General features: G+C 50.5%; 1 protein-coding gene across 3 annotated transcripts; it reads right to left on the bottom strand.

Annotated features, from left to right (window-relative positions):
* Positions 1 to 1841: 1841 nt before the first annotated feature.
* On the bottom strand, positions 1842 to 21759 carry TENT5C (terminal nucleotidyltransferase 5C). 3 transcript variants are annotated; one of them, XR_005530310.1, is made up of 3 exons: positions 21641 to 21725; positions 4004 to 5259; positions 1842 to 2989 (listed from the first exon to the last, which is right to left on the bottom strand). XR_005530310.1 is itself a non-coding variant. In XM_039242731.1 (3 exons), exon 3 carries the CDS (start codon positions 5232 to 5234, stop codon positions 4059 to 4061), a length of 1176 nt encoding a protein of 391 aa, XP_039098662.1. In that variant the 5' UTR covers positions 5235 to 5259; positions 19831 to 19953; positions 20841 to 21082; the 3' UTR covers positions 1842 to 4058. The 3 variants fall into 3 exon arrangements, 2 of the variants coding, with proteins under 2 accessions (XP_039098662.1, XP_039098664.1); XM_039242731.1 differs by lacking the exon at positions 21641 to 21725 and adding exons at positions 19831 to 19953; positions 20841 to 21082 and having other exon boundaries at positions 1842 to 5259; XM_039242733.1 differs by having other exon boundaries at positions 1842 to 5259; positions 21641 to 21759.
* Between the last annotated feature and the right edge of the window lie 2557 nt (positions 21760 to 24316).

Genomic DNA, 24316 nt, shown 5'->3' on the forward strand with positions numbered 1-24316 from the left:
TTTTTTTTAATTAAAAAAAAAAAAAAAAAAAAGACCAGATGGCTTGATTTTTAAAACACCCACATATCCATGTTATTTAATGACTTCCTCTTTGGCGAATGGTCTTCTCACCTCCCTATACAAACACACGACAATTTGTACCAACTCTCACCAGCCCAGGCAAACCTCCAAGCACTTTCTTTAGCTTACACTGAAACTACTTTTGAAAAGGGGATAGGTAAACAAGATTTAGAACTCACGAAAACACAACAAAAACAAAACAAAACACATTTTCTTTCCTGATCCTCACCTTGGGGAGTCTCCACAAATAATCCTGAAAAGTTGCCAGGTCTTTAAAAATACATCCTCCCTACGTACCTCCCTTGGTCCTCTGAGTGCGATTGGCTAAACTGGAATAGGTTCCAAAACCAGCTGTGACATTCTGGTCTCTGCCAGTTAAAGCCAGTTAGATCCGGATCTAACCCTGGCAGACGGAAGTTCCTGACTGCAGAGGACCCCACCGAAGGGCTCTCCCTAGTGTACGCCTCTGTCAGAGGCCCAGGAAAGGATGCCCCAGTGAGCTGCAGGGTCTCTTCCCGCACGTGGATAAACCATCGCTACATTTGAGCTCAGAATCAAGGTGCGTCTTAAAACAAGGCACCAGGGCCCCAAGTTAACTGGAAAGGAGGGACCCCTGAAGTCAGGAAGTTGCTTCCGGTGGCATCCTTTCTCAAAGTTAACAAAGCGGGGCTCCCAGGAAGGTGAGCAGCTGGTGCTCGCAGGGAGGCTGAATCAAGGACAAGCAGGTTCAGGGCACCCACAACTGGATCCTTAACGGGTCACCACAAAAAATGGGTTCACGCACAGCTCACAGTGACTCAAATCCCAGGGGGGTGAGGGGGAATATCAAACCGGGTGGGGCAGGGGCACTTAACCGCCAAACCACATCTGTTAGCACAGAGCAAGGATGCAGCAGCTTCCCTGCCGGACTCTCCCCGACCACCAGGTGCTCCCAAGTGCGGGCCATGACACAGCCCACATGCAGTGAGCAGGAACCCTGATCTGAAGGTGTTCGTGACCGAGAGCTTAGCTTCGGGGTTGAAGTGGAGTGAGAAGTCATGTCTTCTTGCCAGAGTGAAACTTAAGGGTGAGGATGAAGCCCGAGGCCAGGAGTTTAGACCCCGTGCCTTTGTGCCAGCACAAGGCAGAATGGTGCTGTTCTCATCTTGCCGCTGCTCAGACGGATTCCAAGCAGCAAGCCAGGAAAACAAGCTGCGTCCTTGCAGGAAAGCACTTTGGAGTCCCGAAGCGAGAGAGGCTGCTTCAATTTATATTAGAATCTGTACTTGAACTTTAGTGCCCCTGGCCACCGCCAAGTTTCATGTTACTCAACACACACGAGAAAAGAGGAACCACTGGCCTCTGTACCACTTCAGGGAACCTGGTGCTGGTGTGAGCAGCATGAAAGGCAGTTTCAGCCGGACTCTGCAAACACCTGACATTCAAGGTTACCTGGTCTATTCTGAGGCCGGCAAAGGGCTTGTAGAGCAGGCAGAGAGACACCAGTGGACCAGGGCGGTGTTTTAGAAGTGCAGCTTTGGTCGGGGCAGCTTTCTACCCTGATGGTTCTAGAACATGTGTCTCCTCTCAAACTCCAAAAACGCCTGGGCTGACCAAGAACTTCAGGTAAGTAGACTGTCCCGAGATGGTCATCATGCAATGGGGGTAGAGAACCGGGGGTAGGGGGGGTGGGGGCTGGGAACTTCTAGCAATTTCTGGGCTTTCCTTCCTCCTCAGAGGAGGACTAGTATCGGATAGAAGAAAAAAAAAAAAAAAGAAGAAGAAGCCGGAAGAACTAGAACTCCAAGGGCAAACGGGAAATTTAATTACTTGATGTGGTTCTCTGATCCTATGTCTGTCTGGAACCTTGTCACCCTGACCGTCAAGCCTTCTAGTAGGAGCAATACTGACTCATGTTAGCAGGTGCTTATGTCCATGGCTTCCTCACATCTCACAGCTCTGGTTAAACAGATCTGTCACTTGTGTGCAAAGACGTTGCCATCTGACCACAATGGCAGCCTTTTAATGTCACGAAGGAACATGTCATTTTTAAAGCTGGGATTCACTCTTCGTTAACCCCCCCCCCCTTTAACCCAGAAGCATGCGGCCCTCCTTCCCCCCTCAGCGTAGAACTGGCCTCGACTCCAAGCCAGTGAATTCCAAAGTAGCTGTAATTCCCAGGGAAACAGGAACTGGTCACCCACAGAAGTGGCTTCTATTCACCTGGTGTCGGACAACATGGATTCCAGCTAAACCTCGGGGCTCAGTCATGACCGATCTGCTTTTAAGAGGACCAAAACGTCACATTCCAAAAAGGAAAAAAAAAAAACCCCAACAACCCTGAAAATACCATCTTCAGAAAAAGGTAAACCACTGGTTTCCGCTAAGCTGTAAGTAACTTCATCACTTAAAGCAAGGAGGAAGGGAAGCCATCACTCAGGGCTGGGGATTTCCATGGCCGCGCAAGAAAGGAAAAAACCAGGAGTGTGGATTTGATGAAATCACTTTATAAGCCAAGCTGGCTGGTGGTACTGAGTCCCTCTGCCCTCCGTGCTCTAGAGGGATGCTTGCTAAGAGCTCTGAGACTTTCAAAGCCACTGCGGATGGCAGTAGCCCAGCGCTCTCCCATCTACTGAGCTTTAGCCTGCAGACTAACACTGTTTTCCTTCTGAAGTGCAGACCAGAGACAAGTACGGTCAAATCCACCAGAATAAGGAAGACCCTTCTTCGCTGACCCCGTTCTTCCCCGGAACACAGCAGAATTAATCAGACGGCAAGGTGCCCTGGCAGCCCCTGGGCACGAAGCCTCCACCTTGCGCACACCGTGGGGACACAGGCAAGGGTTCAAAGCAGTGTTTCAGCCAGAGCCCTCTTGCCCATAACGGTGGGTCACTCCACAGGTCATTCAGCCCCACTGAAATTCCTGAATTCGTTTGCTGTCCAAAAAAGCCTGGAGAGGGAAATCACTTTTTTTTTTTTTTGAAGAAAGAACAAAAACAAACAAACAAACAAATCATCAGCTAAGGTACTCCAGAAAACGGCTGGTCAGCCTTGGAATGTGACCAAAAGAGGTTTCCGAGTAAAACCCGGGAAGACCCTCATGTCAGTTACTGCAAGGACTCTGGACAGTCCTTCGTCTTGGGAAGAGCAATGCGAAAGTGATAAGCTGCTGAGGAAGGGAGGGGGAAGTGTCATTCAGTAAGAATTCCTTAAGGAAAAAAAAATTGAACATTCATGTTTCCTATTTACAACCAGCCCCGCCCCGCCCCTGCCCCAATTCTCCTTTAACATTATGTTCCACATTTTATTTCATTTTCAAGTTACATTTCAAGCAAAGGTCTTTTTTTTTTTTCTTTTTCTTTTTTTCCTCAGCAATATCTCACAAAGCCTCATGAGAACACAGCATCTAAACCATAAACCACTTTCAACTAGATCTCAATTCTCCAGCTACCAGCTCTGGTTCACTGATGAAAGGAAATCCTCAGCTCTGCTAAAAGGGAATAAACATATGCAACTGGGTCCCCCGAACACAAAAATGTAGCCACGAGACCACGCTCACACCCACCATTTTCTGCCTGGCTAAAATTGGTACAAGAAAATTGACTAGAACCTCAACTTCCATGTAACAGCGGAGCACCCCAAGTGAGGGCCGACAGAGCCAACTCTAGCCTGAGTGAGAGACACTACCCAGGAACTGCCCCAGACTCCATCGGCACATGGAGCTCAAATCTCCCCATGCGGATGTTTGGGACAGGAACGTGTGTGTGTCTCTCTCTGAAAGATGTGGATGGGCCCCACTTCCTGGGGCGCTTTCCAAGGTGGCACTGGAATAACGGGTCCCTTCAGGACTGGCTCATGACATCCTGTAGACCCATTCCAATGGGTGCACAAAGAAACAAGCAGAATCAGAGCTGAGTTCCCCTTTAAAAGCCAAACACCTACATCTAGGAGGAGGCTCCCCTACCTGAGAGCCCTTGCCCTACTGGGGTCCCCACGGTGGAAACCCTCAGGTCTCGAGGCTAGTTACAGGGCAGCCAGGTAGGGTACGGCTGGCTGTAGGCAACAGGGGTGTGGGCAACGTAGTAGTTGTTGAAGTTGCCGTCACTGACGTAGGGGGCTGGCTGGTAGTAGCAGGTGACGTTGGTGGCGTTGGGGATGATGTTTTGTTCGGCCAGCACGCGCAAGGCCAGGAGGGAGATGAGGTTCAGGGTCTGCCTCCGCTCGTGCCCCATGAGGCACACGGTGCTCTCGTTCACGACCCTGCGGAGGATCATGAGGTAGTCGTACTTGCTCCTCTCTTCCTCGGCAAAGTGGTTTTGCAGGTAGGTCTCCAGCTTCCTCTGCTGTTCCAGGATGTCCGGGAAGTCGATGAAAAACCTGGAGCACATGTAACGCTCTAGAGTCTTGATTTCTTCCTGGTCTGTGGGCCGGAAGTCCCGCACCAGGAGGTTGCTGTACTTGAGCAGCCCCCCGCCCCGGATCTCTTCGGGGTTCTTGGTGGCAATTAGTCTGTTCTGCAGGTGGTCAAAGGCTTCCTCGAAGTCCCCGTACACACTCTCCCCGATCACCGTGGGGTGGAGGTGCTCAGATATGGGGCTACTGGAGCAGTCATAGAAAAAGAGCAATGAGTCCAAGATGATCTGGAAAGAGTCCACGCTAAACTCGAACTGGCGCCGGATGGAGTCGACGAACTTCAGCTCCACGTTCCTCCCGTTCTTGTTGGAGAGGGAGATGAGGCTCCAGCGGTCGGTGTCCGTGCAGACCTTCACCAGTTTCTGGACGTACGCCTCCTTCAGGGTGACTGGACTGATCTTGAGCTTGTTCACACCCTCGGGCAAGAAGTTCAGGAGGGAACACAGCACCACATCTCTGACCAGCTGAAATTCCGCCTCGGTGGGAAGAGCCACGTGAAAGATGAGGTCCAGGTCTTTGCAACCCAGGCCGTTGTCTTTGACCAAGACGTGGCCAGCCGCGGAGCCGTTCAGCCGGACATCCTGCACTCGGATGCCTGCCTCCTCCAGCCGGCTGCGCACGGTCTGGACGATGTCCTTCAGGGTTATCTCCAAGGTTGGAAAGTTGCCTCGCCCATGGACGGGTACGACCTCGGTCAGGACCTCGTGCAGCCGGCTGACCTGATCCCAGCTGAGCACGCTGAAGGACAGGCAATCCCTGGCACTGCTGCTCTCCTCTGCCATCTCGGGGGGTGTTCTTGCAGGGAAACTGAAAAGCGAGGGAGTGAGACACAGAGTTAGGATTCACTCGTACACAGCCCCGCAGCCCGAGGGACTCCGAGAAGGTGCTGGTTGATCTCTGAACGCTTTCCCGTGTGACAGCGACAACTGGCACCTGCTGGGGGTTGGCGAGGATTAAGCACCATGTGAGAGGGCTGCCTGCGCAACTGGGGACAGAGCACACCGACACCTACCCTCTCCCCGCCCTGGATGCCTCAGAATTCCATTTGCCATGGGGCTGGCTGGCTTGTCTGCGGGAGGGTGGCTTGTGTGAAGGCAAGCGGACAAACTCGTTAAACAAAGCACCCTAAACACAAGGTGACTCAGTAGAGGGCTTACAGGATCTGCTCATCTTCCTCACTTTTTTGCTTTCTTTTTTTTTTTTTTTTTATAGAATGACCTCGCCTGCTTTTGCATGACTAACTACACCTTGAACTGGCTAATAAATAAGCTACAACCCCCACACCTCAAACACAAGACCCCACAAAGAAAGACTTCCCGCACTCCATGAGAGGGGACGACTCGCCTCCAGGCTGCCTCCACACCAGGGAAAGGAAGTTAGATCAGTGCCGCCGGACCCACCTACACAGACACCTTGTGAGCAAGAACCCCAGGCCCTTTTCACTTACGGGAGCAGTCTACCCTAGAATGGCACCTCGGTAATCCAGAGTAGGACACCGAGGCGCAGTCCGAATGACAAAGGTCCTGGCAACAAAGGCTGGGGTCAGCGTTGTGACAAACGGCCCTGTCAGCAAAGGGGCCCCCTGTGTGTGGGACACCCCCTCAGGGCAGTGTGAGCTTTTGACCGGATTTTGAGACTGCGTACCTGGAAGCTACCTAAGGAGAATGAAGTCAGCGCTCAGTCCCAGGAGAAACACATCCCACTTCACTTGAGAGAACCACAGTTACCAGAGTAATCTTCGACCAAGTTACACGTTTCGGAAAATAAAACATGACAGATCCCCGGAAATCCTAACGTAAAAACAAATACTGCTGTATTCAGAGTCAAGGTGCCTGGGGATCCACACGGGTCAAATATTAGCTAGACAGATACAGGGGCAGAAACAAAATGTCAAGGTGCTATCCTCGGACCTCAGTGAGAGCAGTTTTCCTGTCCCCACCGCCTTCCTGACCTGAGGGGCACACGTGAAACCCTCCCAGTGACTTCTGAAGTTTTATGGTTTGGAGACCACTGCTTTTGAATGCATACCCGCCACGCACGGTCCTGGGGTTCCAACATGGGTGGATTTTTAGCCTTGTGCCGTGCCAGGAATCTCCACCTTCTACAATTGCTCAGATCAATGGGGTGGTTGTCACTCACTTTTGGGGGAATGCCACTGGACACACTGAGACCAGCTGCCCAGGAGCTGGCCACGAAGAAGGTGGGTGCAAACAACACAGCAAGAGAAGGCAGTATGTGGTAGAAAGAAAATGGAACATACGGGCAGAAGAAAGGAGTGCCCCTTGATTGGGGAGGACAAGAAGGCCACAGAAGAGTTCAGAAAGGTGGGGCGCCTGGGTGGCTCAGTCAGTTAAGTGTCCGATTTCAGCTCAGGTCATGATCTCATGGTTTGTCAGTTCGAGCCCCGCGTCGGGTTCTGTGCTGACAGCCAGCTCAGAGCCTAGAACCTGCTTCGGATTCTGTACCTCCCTCTCTCTCTGATCCTCCCCTGCTCATGCTGTCTCTCTCTCTCACAGAAATAAAACTTTTAAAAATTTAAAAAAAAATAAAGAGTTCAAAAGGCAACAAGGGCCCTGGGCTGGGGATTTAGGAGCAGAAGGTGGCACGCAGCCAAGACCTAGCAAGTTGTCCAGTCTGGCCATCATGTACCACTCAAGCTACAGCACAGGCTTTAGGTGAAGGGGTCGATCTGCTTGGCTGGCAAGAGGAGGGGTGGCCACGTGACCTGAGCAGGCTCTAGGAAGACCCATCGGGGATGAGCGCTCTTGCACCTGCTACAGGACAATACTTGCCAACAGGCAGATGAAAGTTTCCCTTCAAACCTGTTTGGACAGTGTTAAAAAGCCCTAGGCTACCTAGATCACTCTACCCAAGTGCTCCTAGGTTAAGGATAACGAGAAATATTTGTGATGAAATACTCAGTGGTTATGGTGGCCAGCATTTGGCTTCAAGTCAGATTTGGGACACCTTTTTAATGTGTTCTCCATACATTTGGTTCTTTGTGGCCCCTCAGTGATCAGCATCCGGTACACTGTGCCTACCACACAGGGTGCTGCATAGGTCAGTCCGGGTGCCTGCAGAAAGGCACGGCTCTAGCTTTGCTTGGAGCCACTGCTAAACCACCTGTGACCTGGTAACACAACTTTGTGATGGGTATGCTGACCTACCGATGAAAACACACTTTGCTCTACCTTGTGTCTCACCTGTTATTGTGCTTCCGAGTCTCATGTTTACAAGGTAGCAGAAGTCCCAGAGACAGAGGGGTGGCAGTTGAGTCAGTACTTGGAAGAGAAGGAACAATTTACTGTACGAACACCTCTGAGAAGAACCTCGAAAAGGCTGCAGAGGAAAATAACTATAGGAATGACTTTTGACTCATGCCCTCCCCCCCCTTTTTAAAGGAGTTTTGGGGGAACAAAAGGTTTCTAAATTAAAGGCAAGACTATTGCCACCTTTAAAACAGTGGTTCTTACAGGAGGAATAGTTAAAACCAGTGAGACTCTGAAGGGAGCCATCATCCCTCCTCCAGAAAGGCACTGGGGAGAGAAGGGGAGACTTCTCATAGATTTTTAAATCTCTAAACCCGGTTCAGTTAGAATCTGTTTTAGATTGCAAATTTGTAGGGTTCACATGGGAGGAGGGGCAGGAAGGGTCAGAAGGGTTATGAGAAACAAGAACAATGTACCTACTAGCCCCATTAGAGATATTACAAAGCCACAATAATCGAAACAACGTGGCATTGGAATAAAAAGATAAACTGATGGAACAGAATTTTTAAAATCTAGAAATAAAATCTAACACATAAGGGGATTCAGCATATGATAAAGGAGAGAGAAAAAGGAGAGAGAAAATGTCTAGACAAGTGCATAGTTATCTAGATTCTAAAAAATAAATAAAGTGGCTCCCTGTCTTGTGCTGAACTAAGATCTAGAAGGACGAAGTAGACTTAAGTATAAGAGAACAAAACCCTAAGGGTTTTAGGGAAACATGGATTTACACACATGGACAAAGTAGGCAGTCCTTTCTACAGTCACGTAAAGTCACAAAAATTTGATATGTAGAAAAATATCTACATGGCACCACAAAGGCGTTAGAAGACCAGGCTAGGGAGAGATTTGCAGTGGGAGGCAAAGGACTCATTTCATTAATGAAGGATGAGCTCCTGCAAATCAGGAAGACTGGCACCCTGACAGAAGAAGGGGCAAAGGACATGAACTCTGATGCCTCACACAGTCACCCTTAACTTAAGGGATGGGCGTGCTAAACCTTCCATGGGTCATCCTTCCCAGTCAGGTTAGCAGAGATCAAGCAGCAGACACCTTTGAGCACACTGCCCGTGGGTTCTCTCTGAAGAACAGGGTGGCTGTACTGTTGTAAGTGGACGTACCCTTCATACCAACTCTACTTCTAGGCTCTTTTGATTTTATCCTGCGGGTGTGCCTGCAAGGCTGCACAAGGATGCTGGGGAATTATTTATAAAGCTAGAGTCCTCAGCGGAATGTTAAATGATGTAGTGCACGTGTACAACAGCATACACTACGTGGAAGTGGTCCAAAGAATGGTTTGATCTGTATGATTGTGAACTGCTGGTCAAGATTTATTCAGAGAAAACCAACGCTGTGTGTGAAAGCACAAGCCCACACGTGTACAATTATACAGATCTCTGGAAGGAAACACAGGTAGTTCAGCCTGCAGCAACCACCATCTCTAGACTGAGGACGGGACAAAGAAAACTTACTTAATCCTTTTCAAATTTAGAGCCTATACATGTACTAGTTGAAAGTCGTTAAAATCTCACGAGCCATTTCCTAAAATCTTTCCCCCATGAGCCTTCTAACTCATGTGCTACCTGATTCGATTCCTTCCGGTCCTTTCCCACCACTCCCCACCACCTCTGTGTCCATGGGCCCCCATCAAATACTCAAAGACCTTCCCCTCTGAGCCTTAAATGTTGACTTCTAGGGTGTGAGCAGGGGAGGAGGGACTGTTTTTTCTCCTAGAATGGCTTTTAGTCAAGTTTCTACTTCTCTACTGTTTAAACGCAGAGGTCCGTGGTGTGTCAAAAACCCTCCAGACTTCCAAAATACTGGATAAGCCACCTCACCTCGTGCCAGTCTAGGTTTGTTACCCACAGTGCTCTTTTGCAGTTTTGTACGATCGCTATTCCGCATTTCAAACACAGTACGGCGACCCTGCTGATGCTGGTCTGTGGGCTCCTGGCTATGGTTACAAGACCCTTAATATAAGGAATTGGCACTTCTCCAGGCCTCTAAGGCTGGCATCTTCCATGCCAGCTTCTTCTGGCACCCATGTCAATGGTGGAGTGGACTTTCAGAAAAAAAGAGTCCATATAGAAGCATTTTGTGGAACACAATAAATGACAAATCCATGGTGCAGTTCTTAATTCTTCCAGTGGTCACGGCTCAGATACAGAGGAGCCCAAGCTATCGAAGGCCCAAATTTGGGCCAGGTTCATATCTGGTGCTTCGCTTATTAGAAGAGCCCCAAATGAGAAGTTATTGCTGACTATTACAAAGGAATTCTTTGTTTTCTCTTACCCAACCAAACACTTTCAAATATCCAAAGTATATTTTTTAGTGACTTCAACAAACACCGGCAATACTAGAATAAATCCAAGTCTCAGGCCCTGAGGGCTTAGATAACACACCAGAGCTTACTGTAACAGTTTGAGTTTTAACTAACCACTTGAAATCAACACTGATATGATCCACATTTAAAAGAATCACATGAGGGGCGCCTGGGTGGCTTAGTCGGTTAAGCGTCCGACTTTCGCTTAGGTCATGATCTCGCGGTTCGTGGGTTCGAGCCCCATATCGGGCTCTGTGCTGACTGCCAGCTCAGAGCCTGGAGCCTGTTTCAGATTCTGTGACTCCTTCTCTCTCTGACCCTCCCCTGCTCACGCTGTCTCTCTCTCCTAGAAATAAATGAAAAACATTAAAATAAAAAAAATAAAATAAAATAAAAAATAAAAGAATCACATGAAACACACATTCCGAACTCACGAAAGGCCCAGGTTCAAGACTGATTCTATGTAGCAGAATTAGCAGAATAATGACTAGGGGTGTGTGGGGGTGGGGAATCAGTCTGAAGCCTGGTAAATTCAAACTGTTTGATTTTTCCTTTCACTGCCTGAGAAGCAGGTTCATTGTATCTTGCACAGTGGAAATTGCACGAGGTGGGAACCAGGATTTCTCACGAATTTGGAAATTCGGGAATCTTTTTACAAGTGAGGATGGCCACTGTCTACTCGGTTCAAAGTACTTAATGTTCTAGAAAGTGGGACTCGTGATGACCACCTATTCAGGTGCCCTGAGTTCCTTTCTCTTCTATCATCTGGCTATGTGCACACTGAAAGGCGGCACGTTTGCAGAAATGACAGCAAAAGGTGAGACCAACTAAGCCCAAAGATTATACCAAGCTCCCTAAGGACAAGTTCATGTCTAATTTACCCTTGTTTCCCACGGCCTGGGACAGAGGCCCTCAAAGGCAGGTTGATCTGAAAACTTAAGATTAGGCCCTAACTGAAGAGAAAATAAAAAAGAGAGAGAGAGAGAAAGCTATTTCTAGTCCTGTTTTATAGCTTATCTAGATCCCAGAAATAAGAGCGACGGAGGCTACGAAAGCATGAGGGGCCTCAAGATGCACAAGCAGGCCAAGCAGGCAGACAAGCTGGAGAAGAGCAGGTGTAACACTTCTGGGTCTTATGGTCAAGGGCTTACAAATCACCACTGAGTCCTATTTATGCATGGTATTAGATGTGGACACTGTCTGGAGAGTTCCCGGTACACGTGGGGATGTATGTCTATGAAGTTAAAGACAGTGTCTAGTTAAGTCTCGGTCTATGATACTTAACCTGAAAGCTCTAGAAGGTAGTGTCCCAAAGGTTTCATGGAAATGCTGAGGTGTGAATGGAGGCACTCAGCCCTCCCACCCACTCCAGAGAGCGCTGAGCAACACCCTCTTCCTCTGACCCTGCTGGGGGTGGGGGGGAAGGCAGAACACGAAAGGACCTGAAACACATTTCGACACTCCTTTGATGACCACATTTCCTTTCACTGTTACTGGATGTTACCTCCAAAGCCTGGACCTTCCTAGTAATGCTTTCCAGCTCGAGGTAAGAGATTCAGCCATGGGCAGTGGACCAAGCCTGGTGGTGACAGACTACTGGAGGTGTGTGTGGAACAAAGACACCTGCTGTCCTCAGCTCCTGGCTGAGAGGGGACCCATGCACCTGTAGCAGGCATCTTCCCCCTCCAGTGTCCAACAGAGGGCTCGAAGGAAAAGGAAACTACTTCACTGCAAATAAAAACCTAGCGTTTAAGCAGAAGTGAAAGAGGACAGCAATACCCACCAGAATGTTCTATCTCACCAAAACTTTCAGCAACCCAAGTTAATGAGAACAACAACCCCTGGGCCTTTCTTTCCCCTAGAAAACAAGGGTGCAGATGTGTGTGCAAAAACAAAGGTGCTCAGTAGAACCACTGCACACCCGTGCCCAGGGAAGCCTCACGAGCACTCTGAGGAAGGTACAAATGTCCCTTGCACACAGATTAAGGAATAAGGATTAGAAAAGATGAAGTCAATTGACCCCAGCTCCTCAATTGCAGAGCTAATGTTCGAACTCTTGGAACCGGCCACAGCTCCCACCAAGTTCGCTCAGCTGCTGGCAGGGTGGGAGGTGGGGAGAGGGCAGCAGGCTCATGCTACAAGGCCATGGGTACACTGGGGTGACCAGTACTTGCTCGACTACAGTGGCCTCTTCTAAAATAGAGACGGTATTAGTCCTATCCAAAAAAGGACCGTGACACCTTATGTCCACCATATACCCTGAAAAGAGCAAAGCTTGACTCCATCACCCTTCATTGCCTGCTTTAGAGCAGACTGCAGTTGAGCAAAGGGACAGGGTCGGTGTTCATCTTCAAGGATGCCAAGGTGGTTTAGAGGTGTCCTTCAGAGAGGCACCAGAGAAGGCAATTCATTGGCTGTAGCGTGGGAAATCCTATTTCTCAATGAGGATGTGCATCAGCTGTTTCCTAACCTAAACATCTTATGTTAGCCCTACCCACCCAGAAACCACTCCCTCCTTCCTCAGAAGCTCCTGGCAGGGACTAGCAGGTGCACAGCCCTCCAGGGCCTCTTCACATAGAGAGGGCCTCAGCCAGGGGACACCACATGTGACAAGGTGCCCTAATGTGAACCACCAAACTCTATCTGATCCAGCTTTATCGGGATCAACTCATCTGATGTGTACCCCAACACTACAAGGGAGATGCTATTATCCCTACTTTACAACAGAGAGGTCATGCCAAGTGTTAACTGTCCACAGACGTCTTGCCGGGAAGTGGCACAAGTGGCAGTGGGGGGCTTCCTAGGAGGTGGGTAGTCTTGGTGCACGTGCTGGGATCAGAGTGGGGCTCTGAAGACAAGCTAGGTGCTCACTCAGGTGGCTGTGGAAAGGAGACAGCAACGAGAGGGAGGAGGGAAAGGTGTAAAGGGTTTTCACAGGATGGCAGGAAGGAAGTTGGCTGCATGTGCTATGGCCCCTGAGTGGGGCAGGCCAGACGGCAGGTGCTAGGAACAAAGGCAGAAGCCTTCAGAGCATGAGCTACCTGACAGCTGTCCGTGCAGAGATCCTCCCCGCAAGGCGGTCCGGGATTTGGGAGGTAGGCAGCCTGGCCAGAGCCACCAGAGTTGAAGGTAATTATGGACTGAAATGCTAATCATGAGGCGTTTGTTTCAAAGGGGCAATGGCTGTGGGGCAAAGGCCCAGGTCCTCCCACGGAGGGAACCCCCCAGGCCAGCCAGGCTGCTGCGAGGCTGTGGTTGTCAGAGAGGTCAGGGACAGCTGCGGGATGCGCTCTGCTGGCTGGAAGATCAGCAGTGCCCATCTGCTGATAAAGCAACAGAACAGGACACTCTGAGACAAGAGGGCCACTTTCTCAGATCCCAGGCACTGATAATGCAGCTGGAGCTGCAGAGAGAAGGTAGGTAAGCTCGCAAGAAGTGATGGGAACCCCTCGGGGAGCTGGGACAGAACTGAATGCGGAACAGCCTGGAACAGACTAACAAACGCACACGTCCTAAACTGGAGCCTGCACACCTGCCACATCTCCCAATCAGAGTTTGGCCTGTGAGACCCCTATCCCCTCAAAATACACTCTGAATGACCACGGACTTGATAAATGCAGCAGATCAGTGGGCAGAAAGGAGAAAAACCAGGGTCAAGGTAGATGCCGCTTTCTGGAGAGAAATCCTGCCTTAATCCTTGAATGTCTGGTGAAGGCCAGGAGTTTCCAAGGACCAGGGGGAAGCCTGAGGAAGCCCCTGTCTCCAGCCCCTCACCACCACAGGGACACATTCTGGATAACGATGAGGCACATCTGTGCTTAATATAAACATACACAAAATAAGATTGCATCAGTAGACGGCCCAAACTAAGAGAACCAGATAAAATAATGCCTTGTTTATTAAAAGGACAATAAAATATATTGTGTGCTAGCTTTTTCTAAGAAGTTACCTTTACAGCTGCCCAAACACCCACAAACTAACAAAACTGCCCTGGGCCCCAGAACTGTGCAGAGAAGACATTTGTTTTTTTTTTTTTTTTTTATTTCTAGGAGAGAGAGAGAGAGAGAGACAGCGGGAGCAAGGGAGGGTCAGAGAGAGAGGGAGTCACAGACTAAAACAGGCCCTAGGCTCTGAGCTGGCAGTCAGAGCCCGACACGGGGCTTGAACCCACGAACCGNAGAGAGAGAGGGAGTCACAGACTAAAACAGGCCCTAGGCTCTGAGCTGGCAGTCAGCACAGAGCCCGATGCGGGGCTCGAACCCACGAACCGCGAGATCATGACCTAAGCGAAAGTCGGACGCTCAACCGACTAAGCCACCCAGGCGCCCCATGAGAAGACATTTCTAAGTCAGTGACACAGCACATCATGCAGATGGTCTGTTCTCACTCTCGGCTTGGCCACACTCAGCCGGGCCTCTTAGGCCCTTTTCTCAGGGTTATCAGCACCCTCTTAGCCGTTTAACACCGACGTGTACTACAGCCAAAAAATTTGTTGTGATTCCCACGGCAACGGGGGTGCTGCCTAAGCAGAAGGAAAGGGGGTGCCCTGGACAGAAACGGGTGGGCCACAGACCCCCAGTGCTGCCTGGCTTCGCTCCAAGCTTTGAGTTTGGGGGTGGGGGTGGCCCTCACAAGTTCTTCTCATCTGTGCCAGCAGATGGTCCTGGTAGAGGCCAGAGATCGGGCTCTGACCACAGACATACACACACACACCCCCCTCCGCTGGAAGACTCCACGCAGAAAGCACTACCCCTTCTTTCAAAACAGGACGCGTAAGCAAGTGTGGCTGAGAGATAACACGCTGGAAGAACTCCTGCTGTGGCTGCAAAACGGCACACGATGGAATCAAAACTCGAGCCCAGAGGTTATACCCGGGACACCACAGCTGGAGAGCTGAAAGGACCCCCCTCCCCCGATGTCATCACAGATGTAAACATTCACAGGGGCAGAACCCAGACATCTTTATGCGGCAGCGGAGCATAGAAGTCGTGCTTTTTCCAAAGCATCAGCAATACTGAGCACTACATACACCACTTGAACTGGAAATAATCCCTGCTGCAACTTGGCGCCCCGCTTCCTCCTACCAATTGCCTCTTTCTAAATCAGAGAGGTTGCTGGTCTGACTCATTTAAAAACGTCTCCAGAGCTGGCCCCGCCATTTTAGAGACTGACCACACTGAGGAAAAACAGGAGGATCCCCAGGAGGCTGTTTACCACGAGGATGACCAAGCTGACAGACAGCCCACAGGGTCCAAGGGCCGCTGGCCTCTGGGGTCCACCAAGGGCTGCATCCCACCTGACTCTCCAGCTTAGAACTGTCAACAGCTGTCTGGTTTCCAGGAGGAGGGCCTCGGTTTGCATCCCTGGGCCTTATCAGGGGAGGGACAAGCTCAAGTTCAGCACTTATCATACTTGAGACACATATACACACCCCATTCACACACGTCTAAGTGTAAGCCGGCTTCCATTCCCCTGAGGAGGCTAATTACACACACCTCCATCCAGGTTTTGGTTTGGCACAGAGCCATCCGTGTAGCAGACGCCTGACCTCCTGGTCTGAGCAGGGCAGTAGCCTGGGTGTGACATCACCAGGCTCTAGGGTCCCTGTGACATTAACAATGTGTGAAGAATGGAAGTTTAGGTGGATGGGCAGCATGGGGGATGGAGGGTGCATTCAAGTGAAGGAGAACACCGCGGGACGGTGCCCATGTCTGTACCAACTGCCCGACGCAGCCAAGCCACCTCATGTTTGGTTCCCCCACGCGTGGGGCTCTGCGGGCCATGAACGTGGCCACCAGGATGCTGACCGTTGAGCCAGCCTCTCCCGGGTCCTATGCTGTTGTCATTTGGCAGCTCAGAGACAAATTTGAAAACTGTCTCCTCTCGCATTTGCAAACCTTAGTCATTAATAAACTTTCATGGGATATACTGGTGGAGTCCTGGTCCCCTGCCAGTGTCAGAAGATTTCATCTGCAGTTCTCTGAGGTTCTATTACCTTGTAATTATTCTCTAAGAAACCGAACAATGAAGGAATGAGCACTGGACTAGGAGTCAGATATCCTGTGTTTCAGTCCCAGGACTGACCCACAGGGTGAATGCTTATCGGGAAGCTGGCCACGATGACTGCATTTCCTTTCGTTCTTTCCAGTAGCTGAGCACCTCCTATGTTCCAATCGCCTTTCTAGGAGCTTACGATCAACCCGCTGGTCAGCAAGAGACAAAGACCCCTACCCTTGTGGTGCTTGCGACCTAGCTCACTCACACTCTTCCTCCAGAACTTGCTGTCGCTAACTCATGCCTGCTCCTCACGCAGAATCTGAATTGGAGAGTGAGACACTGGACAGCTGGTGTGGACCTACGCTGCTCAGTACTGCATCCACGAGCCTGGTGTGTCTCTTGAGCACTTGAAATGGGACAAGACTACATTGAGACACACTGGGAATGTAAGATACACCCTGGATTTCAAGAACTCAGGAGGAAGGGGGAGAAAAGTAACATATTTCATTTATATGCTTTACACAGATTACATACAGAGATGCCACCACTTGCCACAATGGGTTAAATAAAATTATTAAAATTCTTTTCACCCACGTTTGCTCTCTGATGTGACTTCTAAAATCTTAACTGTGGCTCTCCTATTTCTACTGGGCAGCACTGGCCTACTGACCTTGTTACAACGAAGAGACTGAGGCCTGAAGAGGTATAGACGCAGCCAGGACCCACACTTGAGCATTCTCACAGGTCAGGGCAGCCTCAGAGGCCGGGAGGGAAGAATAAAGACCACGAGAGGCCCGGGCACCGGAGGCCGCAGGAGCACTCGCTCCCAGCCAAGCCAGCCGGCGCCCTGACACGCGGCAGGTTCTTAGTGTCCACTTGGCGTCTCCTCCTGGCTTTGCCCCCTTCCCGCTGCAGCTACCTCACAGTTCCTCCACGGGAGGGCCACAGCCGGCCAAGCCCGTGCAGAGTCAGCCGGCCGCGATGCCCACCTCCCAACCACCACCGGCACTGGTCAGGGATACACAGGGGGTGTTTGGGGTAGGGTGTAGACAGCCAGGCAAGGGGGAGGATTAGTCTTCCTCCCACTCAGCAGGGCTAAAGCCAGGGGAGAGAGACCTATGGCAACGTGAGGGGGTGAGAGCAGCTCAAGATTCATGGAGAATTTTCTTCTCAAAATGGGTCCACAGAGGGTGAATACAGAGCCAGTGATGGGCCTTTTGGTGTTCAACCAGTAAAGCACAGAAGAGGCAAGGAATGAGAGATGGGGACCCTCGGGTGGGGTAACTCAGAGGCTCTCAGAAGGGTCTAAAGCTGGGTGAAAATGCAGTGTGGTGAGGAAGGAGTAGCGCTGATTTGTTCAAATATTTGAGTATGAATTCTGTGAGGCAACGAAGGGCAGTTAGGGAGAGTCATCCAACGGAGGCGGAGAATAAACAGAAGGTCAGAAGGGTACAGGTCCTGCAAAGGAGCTCGGCATCCGGGAGGGATGGCCAGTGCCCGGGAGTCCTTCAGGTGCTATTCGAGGGGCATGGGGTATGCACCGGCCAGGGGAGAGGCCTGCTATCGCTCTCATGGCGTCACTGTCTACAGGGCCCTGAACCAGGCCAGTGACGGCAGCGGGAAACAAAAAGTTAGAAAGAGAAAAGATCAGCAGAACTAGCAGCCTAGCGAGCTGGAGAGAGAAAGGCTGAGCGAGCCATGTGAGGCTGGTGTCGGGCTGGATGGGCAGGAGGGGAAGTGCCGGGAGAGGGCAGGTCTGGAGCTCGGCTTAAGGGGTTTCAGCTGCTGGCCAATTGGTAGCCCCTGCCTTTCGGCTTAAGCGCAGCCAACTGAGGCCACCATTTAGAAAAAGGCCCAGACACCACTCGGCATTTTAGGCTGGAGGCGTCCAACCCCAAAAGCTTCCGGCACCTGAGCCCATCAGAAGGATATCTACCTCAAGTACACTTCCCCTCTGAGAGGAATGGCAGCCGAAGGCCAGCAGAGCGCTGGAGCCAATCAGCAGGAGCACCGTCCGTGCACCAGGCCCTGCTCTAGGTGCTGGCGATTCAGCAGTGAGCACAGACCCCCACCTTCCTGGGAAGGGGGCTTTCCTGGGGCCCACGCGCCTGCGGTGAAGACAGAGGAGCAGAGGCCATCCTAGCTCCCCTGCACCCTTCAGAGTGCCTCCCCAGGCCTCTCCCCAAATCACCACCACCACCTTAGCCCCTGCAGCACCTGGCCCACACTGCTGCCTGGGGAGCACTTCCCTACTTACGGGCTCAATCATGGTGCTCCAAGAGAGAACCGCAGTTTGGGGACCAAGACTCCAAAAGGCGCTACGACTAAAACACAGGCTACACAGAGTTACTTAAAAATCAGCAAGTACACCTTCATACTGGGTTTTCTCCTGTTGTTCCAAGAAGTTCGGCCAACAGTTCTAGGCTGGGCTACAGGGTCCAGCTGTACAAAATCCACCAATGCTAAACAATTCCTAAGGCTTTTTCTTACATCGCTGGGTTATACAAGGATGCCTCCTCCAAACCATCTAAATTCCAAGGAGAAGCTTCCTCATAACACATGCAGTAAAAGGATAAAAAGGCTTGAAGCCAGAAGTCTTAGAAGCATCATAAGGGATCAGCTCTACTGCTGCATCCAAGTGTTTTCTTCAAACGCATGAACACTTCATTAGACACAAAGGTGGCTGCTTCATCATAATATAGCTCTGCCAACTCGGTAGGCTATAGTGAAAACACCAAGATGGTGGAATGCATTTTTGTGTATCCTCTTGTGTATTTCAGGGACATCACAAAAAAGCAATGAGCCTTATCTAATCAGAGTAATGTTTTATTTTATCCAAGTACCACCTTGGACTCCGTATTACTTCCCTTTAACCGCTAAATACACACACACACACACACACACACACACACACACACACACACACAGGTCTGTTGTGAAACCAAGAACCCCAACACAACAACACAAGTTTACCTGAACTCATGAAACTAGACTTGGGCTTCCATGACTACTGGTAACACACTAAAGGTGTACCATATCCATTCAGAGCCCCTGCGCCATCTCAAAGATGAAGACAAGGTACTACTTACTTGAGCAGTTTAAAAAAAGATCATGTCGTTTTCTAACTTTGTAGCAAAAGTGCCCGAGATCGCGGGCTCTGGGAGAACAAGGGCACTACAGTGCGCTCGGAGTTATCTTTAGTGCTAGGCGGTCCTCTGGGCTTTCAGAAGTACGTGGACTTCTCTGTTCTTTGAGGGGTAGTGCGAGATGTGCACAATTTGCCCCGGCCTTGAACACTGGGGGACGCTAGCCAAGTGGGGCATACTGGGAAATGCAGGGGGAAGGGGTCCTGTAACTCAGGAGGGGGGCTCGGTGAGCGACCTGTACTCAGAGTACAGCTGAGGAAATCAAGGGGGAAGAACCATGGGTACTCAACCGGATCCCACTCATTCTGACAAACAGGCAAGACCCGAGTCGTTTCCCTCAGAAGCACCCCGACATAATCTCCGGATACAAGGTGGGTACTGTGGAAGAAACTCAACACAGAGTGCTGTGGTCAGCTCTACGGACAGACACCGTTCTGAAACGAGGGACCTTTGTTTTGGGTAACCAGGAGGCCGCCTGGTCGAGAAAAAACAACAACAACTTTGTTTTGGTTTTGTTTTTAACGTTCAGGCTAAGTGAATGATTTTAACTTTCACAGCTACCTGAATGATTAGATGCAATCTGCCAACACCTTCTTTCTGCAAACTCCTTATTGAGAATAAATGTACTCTAAAGATATGCGTATACCTTAAGACACAAGGTTTCAGTTATCTCAAGTAAAAGCTGGACTCCAGAGATATTAAGCTTTCCATCTTCACAAACAAGAATGTCAAAGGACAGAACCCTGCGGGCACAGCTCAGACCGCTTCCCTGAAAGCGAAGAGAAAAGTCAGCATTCTCTAGTCCACACCCCGCCCCCTTCGATGGCAGCTCTCACATGTGGGTCTCCCTCAAAAATACCTTGGGGGATTTAAGACGCAGCACAGTTCTTGGTAAGCGCTCCGACCCCGCCCCGCCCCGCCCCCACCCGCCCCAAGCTGCCTGGCTTGCTTCCTTGCCAGCTTCTTTGCCAAGTTTACTCCCGTGGAAAGGTTAGTGTGGCCAACAATGGCCACTCTCATTCCCCACCCCCACCCCCTTGGAGGGCAGCCGGGCCAAGCCAGGAGTCTACTTTAGAAGGATTTAATAATCTTTTCCCTTATTTCCTGAGGTTCAGGTTCCTAACCCACCTACCAAATGCCCTGAATACCAACCGTCACAATACAAATGATTACAACAGTCTGCATAAACGCTGACTGTAGTAAGTGCACTTTTAAAGCACTCCATTGCTTGCATGCTATAACTCCAGAAAAAAAAAATAATAAAGTTTAAAAAAGCAGCAGGTCGCCACCTAAGACAAGGACTTTGCCAGCCCTACAAAAGCCTTTCTCCAGACAAAAAAGGAGGGAAGGGGACAGAGCTGATCCCTCCCGCGGGGTGCAGCCTTATCGGTTGGCTCTAGGGAGGATGGGTGAGCTGGCGAGTTCTCCACAGAAACTTGCCAGGCTTTTCTCCGAGAAGACCTCCCTTACTTGGAGGCAGCGCGGTTTTGTTTCCTCTCCTACCTGCGTTCAGGGGTCCAGCCTCCCAACCTGTACCGGTCAGGTTCACAACCCTCCTCCGGCTCCCCTCCCACCTCTGCGATCTGGGGCTGCCTCCCGGGGCGGCCGCGCCTTTCAGCCGCCCGCCCGCACCGCTAGCCAGCCGAGTCAACTCACTGTCAGGCTTTTAGTCTACACGGGTAAGCAACTTTCATTCCTAAAAGGGGGAGGAACCAGGCAGGGCACAGACTACACCGTATTCCCGAGAAGTTTCCAGGAGAAGAAGCGCAGCGCAGAAGGCACTCGCTTGGACCACTCTGCCGCTCACGGTATCCACAGCCCTGGGTGAGTCCACGGAAAGTTCAGGGAGCTCTGCCCTGGCCTCAAACCCCGGAGCTGGGCTCGGAGCCGGGGCAGCGCCCCTACACTCCCCCGCCCGAGACTAGCCCCTGACCGCTGCGTCTCCAACCGCGCCTCCCGAAACCGCCGCGTTCGAATTCGCGCCCGGCGGGCCGGCGGCGGGGGCGTGCGTGCGTGCCCGCGGGAGCGCAGGCGACGAGGGAGCGGCGGAGGCTCCGTCGGACCGGGCCGGAGCCGCGGGGCCCCGTCAGCCTCTCGTCGGCCGCCCCGCCCGCGCCGGCCAGCGCGCAGCCCGCGGGACGCGCGGAGCAGGAACTGGCCGAAGTTTGCCAAGCCCCGACCGAAGTCTCTGGAAAGTTGTAGCTCCCTCTTGGGGCGTCTCGACCGGTCCTCGCCAGGGGGCGGGGGTAGGGGGTGTGTCGTCGCGGGAACTGGAGGGGAAGGGAGCACCGAGGGCCCGGCACCTGTCTGCAACTCCCCTCCGGCTCCGGCGCCCCCGCCAGGCTCAGGGAAGACTTGAGCTCAGCTCGGCCAGGACAGACCCCCGAAGGCGGAGCGCGCGGCTCTCTGAGGCCGCCCCTTCCTCACACCTTTAGGGGAGGGGGCCGGGGACTCACCTGGGCGGCTGAAGAGGAGACGACAGAGGTAGGTCCTTGGCGTGGGCAGCCCCCAGAAGGAGCGGCGAAGTCACTACAGCCCCCAAGCAGCGGCACCGAGTGAGCAGGCTTGCCGCCGCCCCCTCCGTTCTTATAGAGGCCTGGCCACGCCCCCGCTGGCCACCCCCCGCCCCCACCCCCGCCCCTAAGCCTGCCCTTCCCGGGGAGCGAGGGGCGGGGTGGGGCGGAGCCGGAGCCCTCGGGATCCTTCCGCCTGGGCGCTGACGGCGAGGGCAGGGCGAAAGCTGCCCTCTGATTGGCTCCTCGGGTGAATGGTTGCCTGGAGACGAGTAAATCTTAGGCGGCGGGAAGGGGCGGGGTGCTGAAGGAGGTAGCACTGCGCAGGCGCAACAGACTGGGGCTGAGTTTACACCCCCTTAACTTCGGAGTTACCGGGACTGTCTTTCTACTTTCTGCTCTGCCCTTTTCTGCTGCTGCTGTCACATAACTCTTCCTCCCAGGCTTTTCCCATGTCCGTCCTTCTCACGCCTGTTTTTCTCTTCCTTTTCTGGAGATTTTCGCGTTGGTTCTCTCTCCAGGAGTGGGGAGTGAAACCCCTGCGCCTACCTCTGGCGTGCGTTTTGAAGTAAAAAAAAAAAAAGATTTCTGAGCCAAGGGAAAACCTTCCCTTTTCCCCAAGCAAATTGTCTGGAGGCCATCGGGGGGAAGGGCCGGCGCCATTGGTTCTCTGGCCGAGGTTACCACCTGTGCGCAGTTAGTGGGACTGCGGGCCTCGAGGAATTCGTCGCCAAGCCTGGCAACCGCGACAGCTTGGGCCCTGCTCGAAATGCCGCGTATGTTACATAACATGCAAGCGGGGCTTGGACACCATCCACTCGTTCCATAGCCAGCGGTTTAGAGTCCAGCTTCTAAATTCAGATCAGTCTGGGTTGGGATCTGTACTCACCACCTTTCTGTAAGGCTTTCGGCAACTAAGTTCACCAACCCTCCATAAATCTGTTTGTTCACCTGTTTGACGGGGCGAAAAATGAAGCAGCTTTCTAGGCTTAGATTAATGAAGAACATGGAAACCTGTTAGTGGCAGCGTCTGTTGTAAAGTATGCAGTAAGTGTTGTTTATATCAAACAGCAGTTCTTGTTATTTATTAATAAACATTTACTGAGCTCGTACTCCTCTTCCAATGGGGGGGGGGGGATTACTTCCCAGATGCAGTAATTCCCTATCCCTCCTCTTCCATCCCTGCCTGAAATATCAATGTCTGCCAGTATCTGAAGAGCTCTCAGATGGGAGGAGGAAAGGTCTCCTGGAACCTTAGAGAGGGGATCAGTATGCATGCTTGTAGGGACAGGCACAGTGACTCTATTGTTGGACATGAAATCGGGATATATGGTCTGATTTTTTGTACACTTTTCACGGTATAAATTCAGTACAGTGCACAAAGCTGGTGTGTACACAATGATGAATTTCCACATATGTGTTCTCTCATGGGATTGCCCACCAGATTAAGATGTAGAACATCTCCAGCTTCCTCGTGTCCCTTCCCATTCAGTGTTCCACGAGGGTACCACTTTTGTGATCTCTATCACCATAGATTAGTTTTCCAGTGTTTGAAGTTGATGTGGACGAATTACATATATGTGCGCTTTTGTGTCTGGCTTCTCACACTCCATTTTATTGCATGTAACTATGGTTCAGTCTTTTCCATTGCTGTATATTACTTATATAAATATTCAGTAATTTATATACTCATTCTCCTAGCGGATGTTGGGGTTGCATCACATTTTTGTCTAACATAAAGTAAGTTGCTACAAACTATCACATTTTTCTAGCTTCATTGAAATGTAGTTGACAGAAGAATTGTGTATAGTTAAAGTGAACTACATGATGTTTTGATATACATATACATTGTGAAATGATTACCACAACCAACCTAATTAACATAGCCATCATTTCACCTAGTTACTTTGTGTGTGTGTGTGTGTGTGTGTGTGTAGTGAGAATGCTTAAAATCAACTCTCTTTGCAAATTTCGAGTACATAATACAGTACTATTAATTATAGTCATGCTGTACATGAAATGCCCAGGATGTATCCATCCAGCATAACTGAAACTTTGTACCCTTGGGCCTACATATACATGTGTTTTATGTTGGATTTATACTTGGAATTGCAGGATCACAGAATATATATATACATATATATATAAGGCTTTAAATATACTACCGAATAGTTTACTGAAGTGATATAATAATTTGCATCCCAACTAGTGATAAGAGACTTCGGCATCTCTGCTCCTGTTGGTATTGTCAGTCTCTTCAATTTAAAAAAGTGGGTGTGTATTTCATTGTGATTTAAATTTACATTTACCTGATGATTAGTGATGTTGAGTAACTTTTCATGTGCTTATTGACCATGTGATTCCCTTTCAGTGAAGTGTCTGTTCAAGTCTTTTCCCTGTTTGTAAAGAGTTGCCTATCTTAGTGATCTGTAAGCGTTCTTTACATATTCTGGGCATGAGTCCTTTACCCAATATATATGTATTACACATATCTTCTCCCAGTCTGTGACTTTCTTTTCATTCTCTTAACGTTATCTTTTGGCAAACAGAAATTCTTCTTTTTTTTTTTTTTTTTTTTTTTTTTTTTTTTTTTTTTTTTTTTTTTTTTTTTTTTTTTTT

This window comes from Hyaena hyaena, unplaced genomic scaffold (assembly GCF_003009895.1).
Source record: "Hyaena hyaena isolate Hyena2069 unplaced genomic scaffold, ASM300989v1 scaffold_217, whole genome shotgun sequence".
Taxonomy (NCBI): Eukaryota; Metazoa; Chordata; class Mammalia; order Carnivora; family Hyaenidae; genus Hyaena; species Hyaena hyaena.